This window comes from Planococcus citri, chromosome 2 (genome assembly GCF_950023065.1).
Source record: "Planococcus citri chromosome 2, ihPlaCitr1.1, whole genome shotgun sequence".
NCBI lineage: Eukaryota > Metazoa > Arthropoda > Insecta > Hemiptera > Pseudococcidae > Planococcus > Planococcus citri.
The window spans coordinates 69,211,112-69,233,637 of record NC_088678.1 but is presented as its reverse complement, the minus strand read 5'-3'; the positions used below and the strand labels follow the sequence as shown (position 1 = coordinate 69,233,637).

The 22,526-nt window shown below is 37.4% G+C and overlaps 2 protein-coding genes across 4 annotated transcripts in view; both read left to right on the top strand.

Annotated features, from left to right (window-relative positions):
* The window catches only part of DAAM (disheveled-associated activator of morphogenesis-like protein), a 131,321-nt gene that overhangs the window by 25,396 nt on the left and 83,399 nt on the right, over positions 1-22,526 (top strand). The window contains exon 2 of one of the 3 annotated variants that reach the window (XM_065352677.1): positions 1,353-1,415. The exons of the other annotated variants lie outside the window; for them this stretch is intronic. Within the exon in view, the coding sequence (XP_065208749.1) occupies positions 1,380-1,415 (36 nt within the window). The 5' untranslated portion in view covers positions 1,353-1,379. The remainder of the gene's footprint in view (positions 1-1,352; positions 1,416-22,526) is intronic. 3 annotated transcript variants of the gene reach the window in all.
* Positions 11,811-20,969, top strand: LOC135837385 (uncharacterized). The gene is made up of 5 exons (XM_065352640.1): positions 11,811-19,662; positions 19,739-19,819; positions 19,899-19,973; positions 20,308-20,753; positions 20,835-20,969. Exon 1 carries the CDS (start codon positions 11,908-11,910, stop codon positions 17,449-17,451), a length of 5,544 nt encoding a protein of 1,847 aa, XP_065208712.1. The 5' UTR covers positions 11,811-11,907; the 3' UTR covers positions 17,452-19,662; positions 19,739-19,819; positions 19,899-19,973; positions 20,308-20,753; positions 20,835-20,969.

The following is a 22,526-nucleotide window of genomic DNA, read 5'->3' as shown; positions in this document are numbered from 1 at the left end:
GTAGCGTGTACATTAGGGTGGATCGCCAAAAAAAAAAAGTCGTCGGATTTTGACCAAATTCAGCAAAGACCTTTATTTTAAGTTGAAAGTTACTTGAAATTTTTTCACCTCAGTAGGTGTCCCTAAATTTTTTCTTGGTTCATATTTCCCACTAATTGTGCCAAAATATTGAAAGATATCATTTCTGAATCTCAGGAAGTATTTTCTAAAAATCGAATAAAAAATAGCCAAAAACTTATGAAATTTTTTTTGATTTTTTGAAATTGGTAAAAATGATTCAAAAATTGGCTCAACACGTTCCAAAATATCCAGACTCCACATTTTCCAAAACAGGCTGTGTAGCGACAGGAGCGAAAAAACAGGATTTTTCGAAAAAATTTTCTCTTCGAGGGTCCAAATCTCCCCTCCAGGGGCATCTACGAAGCTAAAAAAAATTGCGAGTAACTTTCAACTCAAAATCAAGGTTTCAGCTGAATTTGGTCAAAATCCGCTTACTTTTGTTTGGGCGATACGTCCTAGTAACGCTACCGTGTTTATTTACATATTACTGCATTGTTTACTTTCGCATTCGCATATCCGATAGCACTACAAATACGTCTGTGTACATACTTACTTAGTACTCTATCGTTGGCTATACAGACGCAGAGGTACCTAAATCTATTTGTTATCTTTCATCTGTTCTGCAACTTGTGACTGAGTCGCCGGTATACAAAACATTCGCTACCGTCATTCATTGTATAGACCATTCATTGTGTTAATAATTTGGTCGTGCCATCATTTATTCTATACTTAATACGAGTACGCATAAATGTACCCACGTTTTTGTTTTGGTTCGTTTTTTTCTGCTGTGCGTGTGCAAGATGATTTTTTTTGTGGGTGCGAGATTGGAGGAGGCAGGTACTTTTGTTCAAGTTTGTGAAGCCGAGCACCGGAACCTTTTACTCAACCGAGTGTGATGAGATGAAATTTCCGCGAACGCGAAGGTGTTGATTTTTTTTCTCTGCTGGAAAAATGAGAATAAAGGCGTTGATTTTTTTTTTGTTTTTTGCAGTCTTTTGGAGTTTTGACGTTTGAGAATTCTAAAGTGCGATGTTTCTGATGAAATGTGGAAGAAGCTCCCTCCCCTTCTACTGGTACTACAGAAATTCGTTCATTTGTACATTTCTCTGATAATTTCCTTGACCTCTGGTGAAATTTTTATGAATTTTAATTTACAAAAATAGTGGCGACTTTCGTAATTTTTGAATAATTCCCTCGTAATTTTCTATGAATCGTGAATTTTTATCGATAGACGATGTCTTTATTTTTATTTTTCAATTCTTCTTTAATCAACTTGAAATAATTTTTTCCAGCTTGGTTGTAAATAAATAAAAATAAAAATGGCGAGAAACGCTAGAAGGAAAAGCTACAGCGAGGTAAATACGTACCTAATGATTCGTAAAAATTATTTGAAATAGAAACTAACCCCCTAAATTAACTCAGTGTTACTTTTTGATGTGTGTTGTGTTTTACGTAATCAACTCTTGAAATATTGTGTTCGTGCGTTTATTTTTTTGACTCGTAACTTTTTCATTTGAATTTTTTCAATTTTTGTTTTTCTTAATAATATTCTCATATTTTTGAGCATTGTCTTTTTTTGCTCATAAATTTAAAAAAATCACGAGAGAAGTAAAAAAAAAAAGTAAATTCTCATCAACTTTTATCATTCTTGAGAAATCATCATCCTCGAAATGTATTACCTAATGGTAACCGAAAGTGCTCGAGAAAACAGCTCTCATATTTTAAATTACCCTTCAACACTCGTATTGAAAAAAATCCAACATTGATTTTCTTCATTCTACGACAAACTCACCAAATAAAAATATAGGTCAAAATCGAAGACAGAAATTACGCCTGGCTTTGATAACGATTTAGCTAATTGTAAATTAATTGGGAAATCGATAAGGCGTCATTTATAGCACTCATTCATATACATCGTCTGCTATAAAGCCGAGAAAGTTGTCAAACGATGTAAAATCAACGACGTCGCGATGAGTCAGTTTGGATCGCAATTCATTAATTTTTGTCGAAAGATGAAAAACAAATGATTTTTCGCCTTGTTGCGCTGCTGTTCACAGTTGTAACATGTGTCAGAAGAGAAAATACGTCGTATATCATTCAAATTTTGACCATTTTCACCTTCGAGAATCTATACTGAAGTCTGAAGTACTTTTTCTGTAAAAAAAAGAGAGATCTCTCGACCAGGTTTCGAGAAAAAGGAGGGGAGAAGGGGAAGAGGGGAAGAGGGGGGTCAATATTTTGATTCCTCGAAGTAGCCTCGATTTTCCAGTAATTCTAAGAATTTTTCAATTCTCAAAATTTGATTAAAATTTCTTTGAAAAAAATAATTTTTCAACTTGAAAAATTTCTCCAGCGAAAAAAAATTTAAAAAATTACAAATAATGCATTTTTCTTTTAATGAATGAAATCAAATGTGAATACTGAATAACTTCCTGCAAACCAAGACCCATATTAATGAATGAAATGAAAAAGGTAGGGAAACAATGCAAAACAGGCTGCACGACGACAACATGTGGCTGAATACGAATACGATTCCTCCTACATCGATTGAATTAACGACCCAGCTTGGTGATTATTTTCCCAGCATCGCATCGATTACGATAAAGGCGATGAGATGTGAGAAGCCTCTCGTATAGTAGAGTCAAATGTAGTACCACATGGATCAGAGATGGATAGATTTTGGTACAGGGAAAACCGGTTTCCTCGAATTTTGCCACCATTTATAGTACAATACACCTTGAAAACAGATAGAACGGATTTCCTCCAGATTAATTATAATTAGTAAATAAATTGTAGATACCTGTACAGATAATCTCATCTACAACGTATAGTGTCGTCGATTAATTAAATCTCGAAGAGAGAGAGAGGGAGGGTACAATTTCTGGTACACAGTGTGGTTTTTCACGTACATATGGGTATGAAAATGTACGTATGTAAATTCGTGTAATGTGTATTTTTAATTGAAACGTCGTTCGTGGGCTGGCTCGACTCTGATCAATGTGTGGTTTGACTTGATGAGCCGAGTTTCTCTGTTACGCGCGCGTATAGTAATATAATTAATCGTAGCCCAAGTCTCTGGAAACAAGATGACAACATGCACGTGATACGATGATGAGCACAATATACGAGTATGGGTACCTTACTTACGTGTGTTCTATGAACTGAACACACACACAGATGCGATGGGATCTGATCTTGGCGTACATATCTCGAGAGATTTGCGTAAATACCTCGTACGTACACACAAGAATATCTCCTCGTAGAATGACCGTTTTACTGCCTAGAAACTACTCACGATGGCATGTTGTCCAGCCGAATAAGCTAACGTCTGCGAGTGATTCATCTTACATGGTCGTGGCGATGGTGATGCTGCGAAGAGGCGCTTTCTCAGATCGAATAAAATGTGCGAGCTTGGCACGAGTCGAGTAGTGAGCTTTCTCTCGATGTGTGTGTGTGCTTGGATCATTTGGTAAACGACTCCTCGAGTCCTGAAATGATGAACTTTGAGATGCAAAATTGACTACCTATAATTAAAATTAATTAATTATCGGATTCGGAATTCGGATGATAAACTGTTTCAGAAGTTATAAAAAAAAAAATCGATGTTTAAGCTATATCATATGTGCTTCCCTTCCCTTCCCTTCCCTTCCCCTCGTAAATTAGCCGATTCGTCGACCTTTTTTTAAAGGGTGGAGGGGGGATGAGAGAAAAATTTTGATCCTCTCCTCCCCGTTGAACCATTCGAAGAAATACTACTTTACAGAAAAAATATGGTGGAAGACCAATTTTGATTTTAAAGGTGCCCCAAATTTGTGCGAAAGAATCCTAAAATCAACTTGAATAATTTTTGGAAAACAATTTTTTCTTTAAACTGAATTTTATACTCAAATCTAGAATTTTATGCGAATTGGTTCCATGGAGGTCGAGCCCCCCCCCCTCCAACTTCTTTCTTTCACCCCTGAAATTTTTGGAGGGATGGGTTTATTGCCCCCAATGGCAGCTCAAAATGAAATCAATTGCGACCAAAAAAATTCAGTTGGCTTTTTGTCGATACTTTTTGGTCTATATAAATCAAAAAGGAGTGGACGTTTTTCGCATTTGCACAAGCGAGAGGTGGGAGCCTGAAAACTCTCAATTTTCAAAATGGACTGAGCCCAAAAAATTTTTTACGTGTTAGTACGACTCTTAAGTGTGAATTTTGGGCAAAACCACAAACTTTCGTAGTTACGCATTCGAGTAAAAATGAACTCTAGTAGAATCATTCAAAAGTAACCTTGCGACCTATCAAAATGGGTTAAAATTTCGCGAGAAATTCAAATACATATTTAAACGAAAATGTTTTTGAGCACTTTTGAATAGCTTTGAACTCAAAATTGGGTCATGATTTTTGGAATTTTTGGAAAAAGTGTCATGCAACCTATCAAAATAAGTTAAAATTTCGGCAGAAGAACAAAAATTTCTATCAAAATTTATTGAGTGTTTTTTAAAGAATTTTCAGCTCAGACTTGAGTTATTATTCTTGAGATTTTTGAAAAAGTGTCATGAGAGTAATATTCAAGCCTGGGTTAAAACTTTGCGAGGAATCCAAAATTTCAACAAAATGTATTTTTTGAGCATTTTTGAAAAATTTTGAGTCCGAAATCAGGTCATGATTTTTTCCTAAATAATGGATTAAAAGTTCGAGAAAAAAAACTTAAATTCCTATCAAACTTTTTTTTAGTTTTTTTGAAGAATTTGGAATCAAAAATTTCAACAAAAATGTTTTTCGAGCATTTTTGAAAAATTTGTAGCCTGAAATTGTGTTACGATTTTCGCGATTTTTCAAATGATGGATTGAAATTTCAAAAGAAAATCAAAAATTTCTAATAAAACTTCGGAAAAATACTTTTAACGAAATTTGAGCTTGAACATTGGGTCATTTATGTACTTTGAAAAAGTATCATGTAATCGGTAAACGTGGGTTAAAATTTCGTGAGGAATTTCAATGTATTTCGACTGAAATGTTTTTTGAATATTTTTGAAAAATTTTCAGTGGGTTTTTGAAATGGATGTAATGCAACCTGTTAAAAAAATTGAAATTTCGCAAGAAATCCAAGTATTCTAACAATATTGTTTTTTGAGCATTTTTGAAAATTTTCATATTGTTTATGGTTTTTTGGAATTTGTAATGAACTCGATCACTTTTCATGTAACTTGTAAGTTACAATATTACAAATGTTACTAAAACTGACTTTTGGTTACTTTTTCAATGTATTGGTTCGATTCTAAAGTTCTTTTTTTCTGTTTCACTTTTTAAAATTATCGGTCTCGCTTTCTGCCAAAAATGGCAAAAAATTTTGCTTTTTGCTAAAAATTACAAAAAATTCCGCTCTCGTTTCTTCGCGGAAAGTTTCTAGTCCTGATTAATTATCAAAAGAACTAGTTTTTTTTTTTTTACAAGAATTTTAGTTTTTTTGAGTCAACAAAAAATGTTATTTTTTGCTAAAATTGTAAAATTCTTACTTTTTACATAAATTTTCGCTTTTTAGCAAATTGTTCAAAAGTTTTCATTTTTTCCAAGGAATTGCCAAATTTCTAAAATTGTTAAAGTCTTGCCTTTTACCAAAAATTGTCCGAAATTCTCGTTTTTTCAAAAATTTGTAGAGGGAGAAAAAACAGCTTTTTCTGCTACCTAACTGGGAGAAAAAACATTTACTATATTGCCCAACCTGACGCGAATATTCAGCTCGCGGATACCATCATTACATGGGTATTTCCGCGATCTTATGACATAATATTCAGCCAATCATAGCCTAGAAACGCGCGCATCCGCTGCCTCTGCTGCTTGGTCCAGACTCATTTTTACCCTAAGCTCATAGTTGCTAGTTTCACTGTACAGTCAGTATCCAATGTACTGCCGAACTGCCTGGTCAGCTCTCCTAGACTCTCCGAGGCTTAGGGGGCTACCAGTGTGGATTCGGGGGTCAGAATATTCATTCTACTAATTCTATTCGTTCTATAACGCCAGTGGATGAAACTAGCCAAGTACGTGGAGCTCAGGGGTCACTATTTACGGAAGTGCCTCTTATTTACGTGTCCAATTTAATTGGATAGGGAATCTTTTCACACTGACTTGTGATACTCCCTATAATTATTAATTCTATAAAGTCAGGTGTATTGGAACTTCCGGAAGTGTATCACCATACAACAAGCAATTTTTAATTAATTCCTAGTATGGTTGGAATTAATTATATTGTCTTCCCAACTCAACACAATCCCAGGTATTTATCTTTTCTTTACCAATTTTTTATCCAAAAATACCAATCCGAGAATAGGCTACGAATTTGTAGTAATTCTCAACCTCCCTTTCCTTCTCCAATAATTACTCTCAAGAGATATCAACTTCATGTTGTTCTTTTCTCGTAATTTGAGATAATTAGATGTACTTGAAGAAGATCTGTGTTCTTATTTACGTAATTAATATTCGTTTCCCAACACTCAAATTCGTCCTATGATGATATTGGTGGCTTGGTCACTCACCCAGAGGAAATAACAAGGAGTAAATTCCCAATTTACGAGTTTTATTTATTCTGGCTCAAACCCCAACCGATATCTAGGGTTGGGCCCCCGTGAGGTTCTCGGACTGAACCAATGGTACTCAGAGGGTCCTGTTCATGTAGAGAGATTCGTTACTTTCGTGAATCCTTTCCTAGAAGCTAAGGATCGAAGTAACTAGCACCCCAGATCTGCATAATCTCCCCCTACATTTTGGCATCCCTGGTGGGGAACGAAGATATTTACTTAAATATTAATTCAAGATAAATTCCTATGGGTGTACCAGCCCATAGGTGTGGAAATAATCAGCATTATTGATTCTACTAGTTCTATTAATTCTATTAGTTCTCATTAATTCAAATTATTTCCTCATAGCAAGATATTTCTGTTAGGAAAATCTTAGCTCCAGTATGATGCAGTATTTTACCAAAAAACTGATTACTTCTCCTATTATTTGGGTATTTGATTTGGCTGCGCAGACGAATCAGAACTACAGAGAAAGTTGCAGAAAGAAGCAGAATTTTTCGTAATTATTACATCCATGTATTTTTGTTAACCCCGCCAATGGAAAAAATTCCATAAGTCAGCGATTGATTCGAAAATTCATGCCAAACAACATCAAGATTTGCGAAAATATCTATTCATTCTATCACGAAGATTGAAAGTGAAAATTCATTAATTCTATTTAATTCTATTGATTCTATTAATTCCATAAAAGTACTCACGGATGGAATATTAATTCACTTTCAACGAACGTTTATGGTGGTGAAATTTTCACGAGCTCGGATATACTACCCATCACCATAAGTTTACCAACTCGAAAATATCTATTAATTCGCAAATCTTCGCATAACAGACGTAATCACGCTTGTACTGCAGAAAAAATGAGTATTTGTTCGTATTTCAGCCCCCTGTGGACCTTTTACACCCCCTGGGGCAACTTACCCACAAATTACCTCGAAGTATATGAAAAAAAAAAAAACGCATCCGAACGTGTTTTTTTTTTCGTCATGTAGCAGTTAAAAGTACATTTTTCACTCGATTACGTATTATTTCTATTTAAATTAAAATTCATTATATTCGTTCATTTATTGATTCTACTCTACATGGTATGAGAGTATGCTTATGGCATTTATGAGCGAAAATAATTTGCAAAATTACGACCAAAATTCGTAATTTAATACCAGCGAATCTCATTGGATGATTATTCTAACTGTTCATCCAATCACAACACTGGAAAGTACCAGAAATCGCGTATTTATTCGTTCGTTTATGGAAGAAATTATGACGGCAAAATGACAATTATTTGTTCTATTTATTTCCATGGAATGAAATTTGCCACTTTTTACACTCGTTATGGGATTTTCCACGAACCCAATCCGACCTTGAACAAGAATTCGACAGGTTTGAAAGTGTGACAATAGTAGCACTGGGTTTTTTCCCATTTTCATATTTTTTCTATTTATAAACACGTCCGATTAAAATACACGCGAACCTGACCAAAGCTGGCGCTTAAACAAGATAACGGAAGTATTTTTAACGTAATACAATAGCCGCGGGTATTTACACGATCCTTATCTCGTACACTCGACACTTCAACATCAATCGTTATCTCAATTGATTATTTCGTTGCTGAAAAATTACACAATAATCGGCAGCTGGGAAAATCCACAAATACCGATATCAAGATAAAAATACTAGTCCATTGTCTACCCTTCGCGATTACGCGAGCACCGTTAGATATTTGTTCTATATTTAGGTAGTTTTGCAGCTTCCTTATCAGCATCATTCAAATATTTTGCGAGCCCTATCGTTTACGGATGGATAGCAAGTACTTGATGCTGGTTAGCGCCGCTGATAGCATTGTTATCTTCTTTCGCGAAGTTTCTTACAAATTTATTCAGTACAGAAAGATCCAGAATTTATCAACGAGATAACATCGGCACGGTCGAGTATTTAAACGCCATCAACGAAATATTTGAACGCCAGCGGCGATATATTGTGCAATAATCGCGATTAACCATCCCTACTCCTGGAAATACGACGACATACCCCCCTCGCGGTATGATTAGTAGGTCGATACCCAAGCAGTAAGAGAACAGAAGCTTCATTATTCTATTGATTCTTGACCTGTTCACATCAAGCTGTCTACTGCTCTCTATTTGTTCTATTCTTTCGAATATTGTTTCAATTTCAAGACTTTGAATTTTTTCAATATTTTAGAACCAGTCAAACGGAACTCAAATATACCATAGTTCTTGAATATTAATTCGACTGCTGTTATTTGCGTAATTATTAATAATTAATTCACGTTATTAATTCAATTAATTCTATTACTGCAAACTTGGGGAAAATATTCTTTCGGATATTATTGTTTTTCCAGAATTGGGATATTATTTCGATACCTGTTTTAATTATTAGTTACTAAATACGACGCGGCGAGTATTATTGAGTTATTAGTTCTACGTTACCAATCAGCGCCTTCGAAACTGGAAAATAAATAAAATATTAATTCTATTTATTCTATTGATGTGGATACTTCTCTGGACACATTTGCGCTTACCTTGCCAAATTGTATTTTTTCTACTTGCTGTAATATTAGGAGTACTGTATTTATCTGAACTCTTCGAGAAATTAATCAGCTCGCTTTTCAGCTACGTAAGTATTCCTGAAACACTACACGACAACATCTATTTAATTCTATTTATTCTAATAAAGATTCAATTAATTCTATATTTTATCGTACGTAATAACAGGAATTACTTCGACGATTAATTTATTCAATAAATTACACTACTCCGGCAATTTACGCAAGTACTAATTCGAAAAGATGAGCAACGGCGATCCAGAGCGTAATTCTAATGGAAAATCAAGAAAAACCTCGACTCGTCCAAAACCTCAAGCGCAGCCAACGCGTCAGCCATGGACTCGCGCTACTGCTCGAAGAAATGCAGAACTCGGACATCCTACTCAAAGTTCTGAGCGAGGAGCAACGTCGAGATTTATTACCGAAACCCAGAGATTTTACGCTTCAAAAAAGAAGGCTACTCCTGAGCAGCAATCAGTGATTGCTAGTCCAATTATTTCTACTGAAGGCGGAAAGAAGAAAGTTCGATACACTCTTCCAGACGGAACTATACTCGAGCCCTCGACTTCCACTCCAAGAAGAACAGTGGAAACCCAGCCCACACGTGTTAATTTGTCAACTGTTGTCGAAGACAACAACGATCCCGACGCTACCCAAAATGAATTCGAAGAACTTCAAGAAACTTATCATTGGATTGACATGTTTGGAGACGTTCCAGAAATAAATTTACAGGTCCCCCCTCCAGCAGTTATTCGAAGAATCCCTCAAGCTGATCCTAACGCTGAGGAAGAAATTGACAACGGTGAAGGAAGACCTAGAACTCGTAATGTCGCGGTGAATACTGATGCTGAGGCTGGGGCAAATGAAAATGAAAATAATGACGTCGATCAAGATGCTGGCCGAGTATATTGTTTTGATGATTTTAATCCTGAGGCACCTTATCCTGCTGTTGAGGTAGCTGAGTATGTACTACCGGAAAATGATCAAGCTGTATCTTTGGCTCACGCTCAAGGAATTATAGACTGGATCAAGAGAGAAAATACCGGATGGGCTGCCCGAACATCTGCAGTTAAGGATCGCATCAAAGGTCTTGAAGTTGGAATTTCGACCACGAGAGGAGATCTCAAAGATGTGTATTTTACTTTTCAAGAACAACGCTCATCAGATCATAAAAATCTGGAGAAATATTTGACTGAAGAATTGGGAAAAGCCTCGCGTAAATTTGGAATGTACGACAAGATGTTTGAATCTTTAAAGAAAGATACCGTAAGAATTGACAGAAAAACCGATATGATTCAAGATACAACCACTGAACTTACTTATTCTGTCGATGATTTATTCTATTACAATGTGCACGGTAAGTACCCGTCCAGAGATCCTGATATTTTACCAATCGGTAACGAAGTATCCACTACTACTCGAAATAACGATCGCGGTTCAGATCCTGGAGGTTCCAGCGGTGGACATGATTCCAGTTCGCGAAGAAACAATGATGACAGCAGCGACGATGACGACGACGATGGCGGTGGAAATATTAATCCATTCAATGAATCCGGTGTATTTGCTCGAAGAAATAAATCTAAAACAAAAGACACTGGAGTTAAACCTCGTCAACGTACATTGCGGTATGATTTAGAATTCCTCGAAGGAAAAATGAATCTTAAAGCTAAACATCTACGCGAAGCTGATATTTATTACGACAATACCAACAAATATGAAGTAATGAGCTTCATTGAGAAATTCGAACATTTTATGCGAGAACAGCGCGCTAGTGAATTTCAGTATCGTAATTTATTTGCGCAAATTATTCAAAGCGACGAAGCCAAGGCGTATAAGGAGCACGTTAATCCAAAATTACCATATCTCAAATATCGTGATGGATTTGTACAGAAAGTTTGGGATGGTGTTGAACAAAATAATGCCAGAAGTCACTTTCTCAAGATGCAGTTTAATCAGAAATCATCGAAGAAAATAGCTGGAATTTTACTCAAGTGGTTCAATGTATTGGCTGACTCCGATATTACTGATGCAATGCTGCTGGACACTGTCTATCTAAAAGTACCGAAGGATTTGAGATTTGAATTCACCGAATGCAAAGAAGACCGCATCAGATTCAAGAAAAAACTGCAAGTTATGCGTCGACATGAAGAATACGTTAATGCCAACGCTGAAGTTAACGATCAAACCATTCCTCCTTATACTAAATTTTGGGTACCGCCATATATGTCCACTCCGAACCGAAATACTGATCGACGTGCGATTAAAAATTTGTTCAATAAACTTGGAAATAAGGGAAAAAGCGCCCCGAAAGCTAACGACGCTATACCAAGTACCAGTGGTACCAACGCCGGCGCTGGGGCATCCAAAGACCCTAAACAACCACCGAAGAAACCTTCATTCCGTTTTCCAACCAAATATTTGAATTCCTTAGGTATCACTGCCGAAGATTTGGAAAAGTGCACCTATATTTATCAGTCATTAATGGACAATCAGGAAGAAGAAGAAGAAAATCATCAGGAGCTAGATACTGACTCAAGCTCTGACGGCGAAGACTCTGAAGTTGAAGTTGTCAAGCCAAAAAACTTGAGGAGGTCCCCTGTGAGCCAAGCGGGGGACGAGGAGTTGTAATTAATTCTATTAATTCTATTACTTTCGATCGAATTCCATCAGCACTCGATGACTACGAAATTATTGGTGATGGTCTGGCTTATTATATCAAATATGGAATGCCAGAACTAGACTTCGATAAAAAACCTTATTTAAAAGAGGTTATTTTATTGAAAGAATTAGCTCATGAAATTGAAAACGCTTCATTCACCAAACAACATGTATTAATTTCAATGGGCGATTTTGAGCTGAATAATTCATCGATAGATATGAAATACGTTCAGAATTATTTCGATAGAATAATTCGACTACTAGTAAATAAACAATTTAAAGACATACTCGTAATATTTCCTCCAGTTCGCCCGAAAGCTGGAGATGAACCAACAACTTCATTCAAGAGACGGCTCGATTTTCGTCATATCCTTCTAGATGTCTGTTCAACTCGCAACGTACGCTATTCACTGTATCCAGCAATATTCTTCGCTGAAGTAGTGGAAAATATACTCGTTGGAACCAAGTATACCGTAGCCTGCGATGAAAATGACAACGTGATTCCTGATAAAAATTGTTTCTATTTAAACGACAAAGGTGATTATTACAACCTTGGAATTACCGGACGAGAAAGAATTCTTGAGTTTCTTGAAACTTTCTGTGATCCAACCAAGCGCTTCATGGATTCACGTGATCCTGTAACCATTACTGATTTGACTACCGAAGATGACCCGAATGCTCGGTTTGTTGCTCGACCAGATGGCTCACTACAACATATGACAGCGAATTCATTAAAATTAATTCAAGAAATACTAGACTGTCCTAATAAAGAAGCTGCAGCTGAAATGATGCATACCTTAAATCAATCTGCCAGCGATACATCAGACACTCTCACCGAGACAACAGATAACTCGCATGACATTTCCGGTATGCCCGACGCAAATGCTCCCGAAACAAATGTCCAGCACGATTCAGCGCAGGAAGATGAGCAGGCTGAAGACGAAGGATCCCAGTCTTCTTCTCCCGAGTATCGTTATTTTCCAGCATATTCAGTCAATATGGTTAATCGCATATCTGTCAATCAAGAAGAACAAAACGCCTTGAAATCATCATCTTTTACGAAAGTACCGATAAAAGTCTCCGAAATGAACGATAATTTAAAATCGCAATTATTACACGAAAGAAATGACACCATTACCTGCGTAATTCCACTACGACTTGGAAATTCCTGTTATCCAGCCCAGCTTGACTCTGGGGCAGTGCCAAATATAATGTCAGAGGAAACAGCTTTACACCTGATTCGACACCATTCTGATGAATTGGATTTTATCGAGCTAGAGAATCCAGCTGTTTGTATTTTAGCTGATTCGAAAGAAGCTGAAACAGCAAGATACATTATTGTACCGACATTATACTTTGGAAAACACGCACTGAAAATACCTTTTTATGTGCTGAAAGGCTGTAATCATGTATTTTTAATTGGAACCCAGTCGATGGAGTATCTTGGAATTGAACCGAGAATCAAGCGTCGAAAAGCACTCTGCCGGCCATCTACAAAAGTACATACTGAAGTGGTAGACTTTTTGACGCCTGAGCAATACGAAGGTAAGCTGAATATTTTCGGCGGGAAACTGAAAGATGAATACAGATTAGAAATGAACAACATTTTACGACGAACAGATATGTTTAACAATTATCACCGATTACCTGATGGAGTTATAGACGACGGTCCAGATATATTTATCGAACGACTGGAAGCTGACCTTCAAGATGCTGTTACTGCTGGAAGAATCACTGTTCCGCAAGCTGAACGAGCTTTCGATGTTTTGAGTGAATTTCGTGACGTATTTTCGAAATTTCCTGGAAAATATACCGGAAAAAGGGTTCGATTAAAATTCAACATTCCAACTAAAGATATTCGATACCGAGGAGCCAAGTATAATCCATCAAAGAAATTAATGAACGACTTACGTAAGGAACTTCAAGTAATGATGGCAACAAACGTCATTGAACCTTCAGATTCGACTTACATAAACCCCATTGTAGTTAACGTAAAGAAAAGCGGGGAAATCCGCGTTTGCCTGAATCCTGTGGATTTAAATCCAATATTAGCAGAGAATTACAATGAAGCTGGTTTACTTGACAGGATTATTACTCAAGATGCTGAAGCAAAGCTGTTTTGTACGCTCGATTTCGTATCAGGATTTTGGCAGCTCGTAATGGATGAATTTTCACGCAAGTATTGCGCATTTCAAGTCGATGGACGCGTTTATCAATTTATTCGCTTGCCGTATGGCTTGAAGGTTTCATCAGCGCTGTTTGTAAACATGGTCAACGATATCATCCCGGATACAACTGGAATCACCAAATACGTCGACGATATTCTTCTTCGCTCTGCAACATTCGAATATATGCTGGAATTATTGGTGGAAGTTCTTACTATTCTACGAATCAACAATCTACGTTTAAATGCGAAGAAGACTACATTTTTCAAAGGAAAAACTGAGCATTTAGGATTCGATCTTAGCCCTGGCAGAATTTCAAAGCAGTCATGTAAAATTGACAAATTCAACGATTACATCGCGAAGCACACTAAGCGTGGAAAATTTGTTCTCAAGAATAAAATCGAGATTCTCGAGCTGATTGGCTTGACCGGATTATATCGAAGATTTATTCCTCAATATCAACAAATTATTGCACCTTTGTATGAGTTAACCTGCGATAACGTACCCTTCGAATGGGGGCCTAGGCAAGATGCAGCTATCGAGAAATTGAAGCAAGAATATACAAAAGACTTCGAATTAGTTCCAGCAAGAGACAAGATCGACCTGTACCTAGATACTTACACATCTAATGATGCCATGAATGCTGTTTTGTATCAAAATTACGAAGGACAAGCCGAAATTATTCTATTTACCAGCCATAGTTTTAAGCCGCACCAAAAGAAGTATACTTTAATTGAACGAGAAATGTATACCTTGGCCAAAAGCATCAAAAAACTACAACTATGGCTCCATGGCAGAACAATTCATGTTCGTAGCGATTTACTTTCAATTGTACATAAATTCGAGACCATCGCAGAGGTTCACAGAAAAGCCGCTGGATGGATTACGTTATTTAACTGCTACAATTTGATTTACGACCTACGAAGAAGACACAAGAAATGGTTCGGAATGCAGGCTCCCGAACTAACTATTAACAGTGCGAATTGTTCCAATTTCATTACCGAAGAAAATGACCTCTCACTGCGTATTCGTTCTCATTTATTGGATTATCTCAATCGTCTCAGTTTATTTCAGAAACGTGATCCAAAATGCGCAGATATTTTTCGTCGATTAAAAACACCAGATGAATTTTTAGATGCGAGAGGAGTACAAATCAAAAATAACCTAGCTAAACGTTATTCAATTGAAGTGATTGACAACAAAGAAACATTAATTTTCAATTACCCAGATGAGAGCCGTGTTCCAGTGCTGCCCGACGAAATCTTCAAAGACATGATTCTATTTCTTCATGAGACTTACGGCCACGTTGGAGCTAACAAGCTTGAAGCTATTTTCCGTCGTATGTACTACTCATCCAATGCGAAGCATTTTATTCGTTTTATCACCAGCGAGTGTTTGCACTGTAAAGCAAATAAAACTTATTCAGAAAAGAAACCACTCGAATTTGGATATACTAATTCATACGGACTTGCTGATGTGATCTCTGTAGACATTCTTGGACCGATTTCAAATTATTCCAATCAGCCGAAATATCTCTTGGTATCGAAGGATGTTTTCTCTGGAAAAGTTTGGTTATCACCACTTCAAGATATTCTCCAGCAAACTGTTGCCAACGCTATGGAAGCTGTAATTAAAGAAATTCATTCTAAAAAGTATAAAATTCGTAAAATAATTACAGATAACGCTACTCAATTTACCAACAAGATTTGGCGTAAATTATTGAAGAAATATAAGATAGCGATTGGACATTCAACAGCGCACAATCCTCAATCAAACTTGGTTGAGAGAACTATGCGCATTATTGGAGACCGTTTACGGATGAAAATGAATGTCAATGCAGATGGTGCGTATTCACACCATGGATGGAGTACTTACGTCAAGGAAATTGAAGAAGAAATTAATAATACGCCGAATGATGTTAACGTTCCTCCAGACGAAGTATGGCAAATTGCAGAATTTGAAACCGACCTTCCTACTGGAAGAGTAACATTCAATGCCAAATATCATTTACGCAAATTACTGGAGAAGAAAGAACGTCAAGATTTACCATCTATCATTAGCGGAGATTTAATGAATTCGAAACTTGACCTACTCAACAATGTTTACACTTCTGTTGATAACGTTGTTTGGGTATCGATCGATGGCGCTTGCGCTAACAACGGTTCAGATGACGCTACCGCTGGAATTGGCATCTGCTGGCATCCTGAGGGTAAACAAAATGTTTCCGAAAGAATCAAGCACGAAAATTATACACCTACGAATAACCTAGCTGAGGCTATCGCTCTACTTACCGCAATGAAAATTGCTATTAAGCAAGGAATTACTCGATTACACGTAATTTCTGATTCCCAATACCTGACATCAGCTGTAAATGATACTTTTTCTAAATGGACTGATAACGACTGGAAAAACTCTGCAAAGAAGCCAGTTCATCATCAAGAGATATTTAAAGAAATCATCCAGCTGAAATCTCAATTTGATTTATTCGAACTTACTCATGTTTATGCACGAGAGACTGATTTTGGCAACTTCACCGCTGATAGACTCGCTCGTAAAGCTGTATATACTACCGAATTTGACATCGCAGCAGCTGATAAACTTATGAATCATCAAGCTCTTATCAGATATATCAAGGAGCAGCGTGAGCTAGATTTTCAATCCCGGGAGCAGAAACATAATAAGTGTTTTGGTGACCCGCGAATATTTAAACCAGGTGAACTTGTTATGATAACCAATCACAGGCTATCATCCGCAGACAAGGGAGCTTCAGCTAAACTTTTTCCAAAAAGGTTTGGGCCATATGTAGTGGTGGCTCACGCGGGGAAAAATTGTTACGAAGTTCAAAAAATTGCTGACAAGACTGATAAGAGGCTTATCAACGTACGTCAAATTACGACCTACCTCAACCTACATCATCTTAAGCAGCTACGCGAAGAACCAAAATTGCGCTCCAAATACGATGATCGCTCCTTACAGAAAAGAATGAAGCAATTTGCTGAGCATCGAGATTTGCTGGAAAACTTTATTAAAGAGCTTGAAGCTCCACCAAAGAAGAAAACTCGTAAATTCAGCGAAATGAACGATGAGGAAAAATTAGATCAATTTACTCAGATTCGTAAGCGGCTTCGGAAGAAAAATAATGATTATGATTCCAAGCGGTTTGATGCTGTTTTATCTCAGGTAGTTCCAGATGAAAAATCTCGCGAAAATATTCAACATCAAGCTAATTTGCGATATAATATGCGCAAGCGCGAAAATATCAATTACGACGAAGGTACTGACGCACCTGAAGACGGGCCACGGACAGGTAGAAGGCGTTTTAAACACGTTAATTCTTTGATTCTGAACCTGCTCGATCATGAGCAGCGAATGAAATTCGTTGAGTTGTTATCCGAGCTTCCTGATTGGTCGCAAATGCCCTCCGACCCTCCGGTCCTAACATGTTGATTATTTTTCTACCTACCTCGCAAGTTTCATTTCAAAAGCTGTTCATTATATTTTTCAACCGACTTCAGCTAACATCTCTTGTTCACAAATGTCCCAATACAAATAAATATTGATTCAACCACTATTTATTCTATTCATTCTATTGATTCGTACGAAATTACTCATTGCTGCAGAACTGTGTAAATATCATTTCATCTAAGAAGAAAAATTTTAATTTATTCTATTATTTCTATTTTTTCTATTATTTCTATTTCTGGAAAAATGTACCCATTGGACAACTGTTATCCGCTTCGCTACGTAAATAAAGCCGAAAATATCATCAGAATTCGTCGCTTTGATGGCAGCTACCAGGATGTTTTTCTCCCAATTACATGGGATAATTTAGAAGACAAATTGGTCAGCGAAAATTGCGATTACGGTCCAATCATGCCGCCAGATTATCAAGACCATTACACTTACGCTCAGCAGCATTTCTACATAAGCCGCTACATTTCATTAAGCAGGTACGACGGTATGCACATTATGCATTGTTTCATTAACGGCTGGTGGCTGATTGGCGACGGCATCGCGCATGCAATTGCAAGATATGCTGTCAAAGAAGAAAAAAGAGTTATAAAGATGTGGGATAATTCAAAGGTGTCCGGTACGAATATTTCAGCGAAGCGTTTGATGCATAATATCAAGCATCATAAAATCCTAGTTCCAAAAAGAATCATCCTATCTATCGGCTGCCATGATATACTGAAAGAAACGTTCAATAAATGTTGCTATAACACAAAGGAGCTGATTGCTTTCCTATTGGATCAAGGCGTCGAAGACATTTTAATTTTACCAAATATTAATTCAAATATGCTGCCAGATCATTCGCTACGTGGGAAATTTCGGAAGTGGCTTCGTACCGATTTAATCGAAATGGACCCACAGATTTTAAAATATGCAACCAGCCTTGAAGAAATTTCAGATAGAGCGGATCCTTTCTACAAAGATGGAGCTGGAAATTATTATTCAAATCCGCTGATCTACGCTGAAATGGCGTACCGTATCGTAAAATTCACTCAATCTTTAGAAGAAGCTAACCAACTATGAATTCGACCGATATTTGCGTAATTTCCGGTTGATTGATATTTGTTCAATTTATTCATGATGTACATAACGTGTATTTTTTCCAGACAGAGAAATGTCATTTCATTTCATTTTATTAATCGTGTATTATTTCTATTTTAATCTATCAAATAAAATCAACAAAAATACGACCTTGTAAATATTTCTTCTATTTTTATCCACGAACCGAGCTACGCCTAACCATCATCGACAAGCAAATCTTTGCTTAGTATATGAAAATAGACAGTCGCAGACCGATATTATACGTACAGAGGGAAGGGGGTTGCGATAAGAACCAAGCTTCGATTAACAATGATCCTTATCGGTTCCTAGAAAAACCCAGCAATAGCAGCGACAGCCTAAGCCTACACATTAAACCTACCATTTCATCATTCGACTTTTGCTTCTCTTTGTGTTTAGTGTGTACATCTCTAACGTGGTGAAATTTTTTCTATTCTTTCAAAGTTTAATTTCGTTCTTATTATTTCTATAATCGGTAAGATTTACGCAGCGCTGTATTTTCTTGGTTCGTTTACTCTATTTTTTCATATTTGTTGGATCGTTTAAACCATTTTGAAAATTCCAGCTATTTATTCGCCATCTCGTGTGTTCAACGCGAAAAATACGTCGCAATACCTGGAGAATAATTTATTCTATTGAATTGTAAGTACTAGTGTAATTTTACTCACTTATAATTTGCATGGTCTTATACAATTTACCGATTTTTCTGTAAAACACACGTACCATCGTACCTACCATCAACCACGTGCTTTAGGCTACAAACACAGCCATCATATCGATAATTAATTTACTTTGAAAATAATTACAACAATACCACGTGTTATTAATTCTATTGATTCTATTAAAACTCGTTTCAAATTTGGAAAAAAGGTGAACCAAAATTCATCATCTAATTCGATTCTGTACGTGTGTTTTAAATAGCTAGCCTAAGTACATTGCTGTTTTAATCGTCAGTTTATTAATTCAATTATTTCATCCCAGATTTTCGTTGATTGGTAAACTGAATTATTTCAAGTGTTTCGTCGAAGATTTCTGTCAGTTGAAGAACTGTATTGTTTCAAGATATGATCCAGCTTCGCTTTGCTACTGGTATGCTATATTGATTCTATTTTTTCGAAGATTCAAAACAACTATTGATTCTATTTGTTCTATTCTGTTACACCAGCTATATTGCGACGATTTGTACGTTTAGTTTAAAGAAGATATTGATTCGTTTGACGATTATTGAACCGGAATTTGCAAAAAGGTAAATTGACCAGCAACTTATTCATATTGTTTCTATTTTCGCTCGTGAAACTTGTACTTACGCATTACTATTTCTCCAGCTTATTCGTTCTGCTGTGTCGCTAATTATTTGGCTGAAGTTTGTTCGTTTGTTCGCTACGATTTGCGTAAGAAAGGTATTGATTATTTTAACTTATTCTATTAATTCTATTATTTCTATTTCGACATGAATATCCATAAATTTATCACATGGAATGGCAATCAATACTCATTCAAGAAGCCAGAAACTTCATCTTTCTTAAGACAGCGCGAATTTGATCGAGCCAGATTTAAAGAAGGACTATGGGAAAATACTTTTGATTCGCTGTGTAATACTTTCTATATGGATGATATACGTGTATACGAACCTAACTTTTCTCGATTAGATTTTCCAACGGATTTTATCCAATCTATAAGCATCAAAGATTCCAGCGATAACTCATCTGACACTGATTCTTTTCTGTCCTCTAGGCCAATGGAAAGGTATCGTGTTCCGGTATGCCAGTACTGCGGGGAGGAGTTCGTGGCAGGACAAGAAACTGTACGGAATGAAACCTGTCCACATACTTACCATCGCGAGTGCGTTAAAAACTTAACTGAGCAACGTACGCCCGCCGGCAATTACCGCTATCTCCCCGCAAAATGTCAACATCGAAGTTGCGGTGCGGTTTTGATTCGACAACACTATCACAGTGTTATTTTCCGCTATGAGACGCCTGACAATATTTGCACCAACTCTGGACACCGGCATAGAATCGCAAATCTCAGCGACACGATTGATTTCCAGCGAGAGCGTATAAATGCGCTGAACGATTCTTTACGTGACGCCGTAGCGCAAAATGAAATTATGACCGGAAGAATCGCAGATCTCGAACGCGAAATCTCCAGACTTAGGCGACCAGCGCAAGATTACCAAGGTAATTATATTGATTATAGCCCGCATCGATATATTCCAAGATGGAGTAATTTTATAACCGATACGCGCTTTATAATCCCAGATTTCGAAGACGATCTCAACCGTCGAGATAACGATGACGACGACGATATCGCCAATGCACAGCAGCAAATGGTAAATCACGGCAATCAAGTTGCTGGAAATGAAAATATTCATGCCGCCGAAAATCAAGAAGATCGAGCTCCAGATAATTACGCAAATAACGATAACGAAGCCAACGATCATCAAGACGTCGATGAGCGCAACGACCTTAATGAACCAATTGATCGAGCGTTTGCAGAAGGATTTGTTCAAACGAACGGTAATTCTATTAATTCTATTGCAAATTTACGCATCTCAAACTCTAAAATTATTTTACCTGAACGTGATTTTGATCAATTATTTCTAATTAATTCTATTTATTCTCCAGAAGAACGTGAGATGCAACGCCGTATGGACCAAGAGCGAGATGCTCAAGATGGTGTGATTCCAGAGCCGGTTCCATCTTCGGTCAATGCTCCAGCTCCATCCGCTCCTAATCTTGACAATGTAAACCTCGAGGAGCCTCACCCATCGAATTCTGGACCAGTTTTAGTAGCGCCAGAGCTGGGAGAAGTAGGAAACGTTGCCGGACCGTCGCGATTTCGCGAGCCTTTCCGGCCTAGTACACGTAATGTTTTCTCTTCATTTTACAACTCCAGTAACGTCTTAGTAAACCACGTCATGCGGAATGCGACCGAACAACGCAACGACCATCAGCCGCGTAACCAGCCGCTGCTTGATGATGAGGATGCTCCGTATGAAGACTTCAGAACAAGACGTGAAATACGAGTCTACGATGGTGGCGTCCAGAGCGCTGTATTTCCACATCGACGTGGAAATATTATGGCTATTTTGAACCAGTCTGGCTATACTTTCAACCCGCAGATTCAGCGCGAGCTTCGTCACGAGTATACTCTGCATAGTCAGCAGATGTATTCTTCAGTTTATACGAGCTGGTCACCGGACGACCGCCGTCCAACCACCCATATTTTCCTGAACGGATGGTGGGTGATTGGCGACGGTCTCGCCCACGGTGTTGCGAGAGAACCGCTGAGACGAGATCCAACGTTGAAAAGTCGCTGGGACCGTAGCCGCTTCGCAGGAAGTTTTCTTTCGGCCAAACGCCTTCGCCACAACATCCAACAGCACGCTCGTAACGTACCTTGATTCTGCGTAGTAGCCATGGGAGGACACGACCTAACGCTTGAGTCCGAGCACACGGCCAGAATAAACACGTCAGCGTTGATTCAATTTTTGTTAGACCAACGCGTGGAGCGAATTCTTATCCTCCCGATAATCATCGCTGATCGACGACCAGACGCGGAGACTCGTCGATCTTATCGCGAATGGCAGCGAGGAATTTTGCCTCAATTAGACAGATCCCGCGTTACCTATCTGCAATTTTTGGAAGAAACAGTAGATCGCGTCCAGCCTTACCATGCTGACCTCGCCGGCATCATATATGCGCATCCGTTCGTACATTTCGATATCATTTACCGTTTGGCTCATATGTTGCGTTATTTCGATTAATTCTATACCCGGCATTTGCGTAAATCTTTTGTTTTCTGTTTTTTCGTTGTTTGAATTTGTGAATTTTGTTATTTTTTCTATTATTTCTAAGTTTACGACGAAGACATGGCGATTTGGCTGAGTATTCGATGTTACCTCCTTGTCAAAGCCTGTTATTTTCGATATCATCTTTATTCTTTTTACA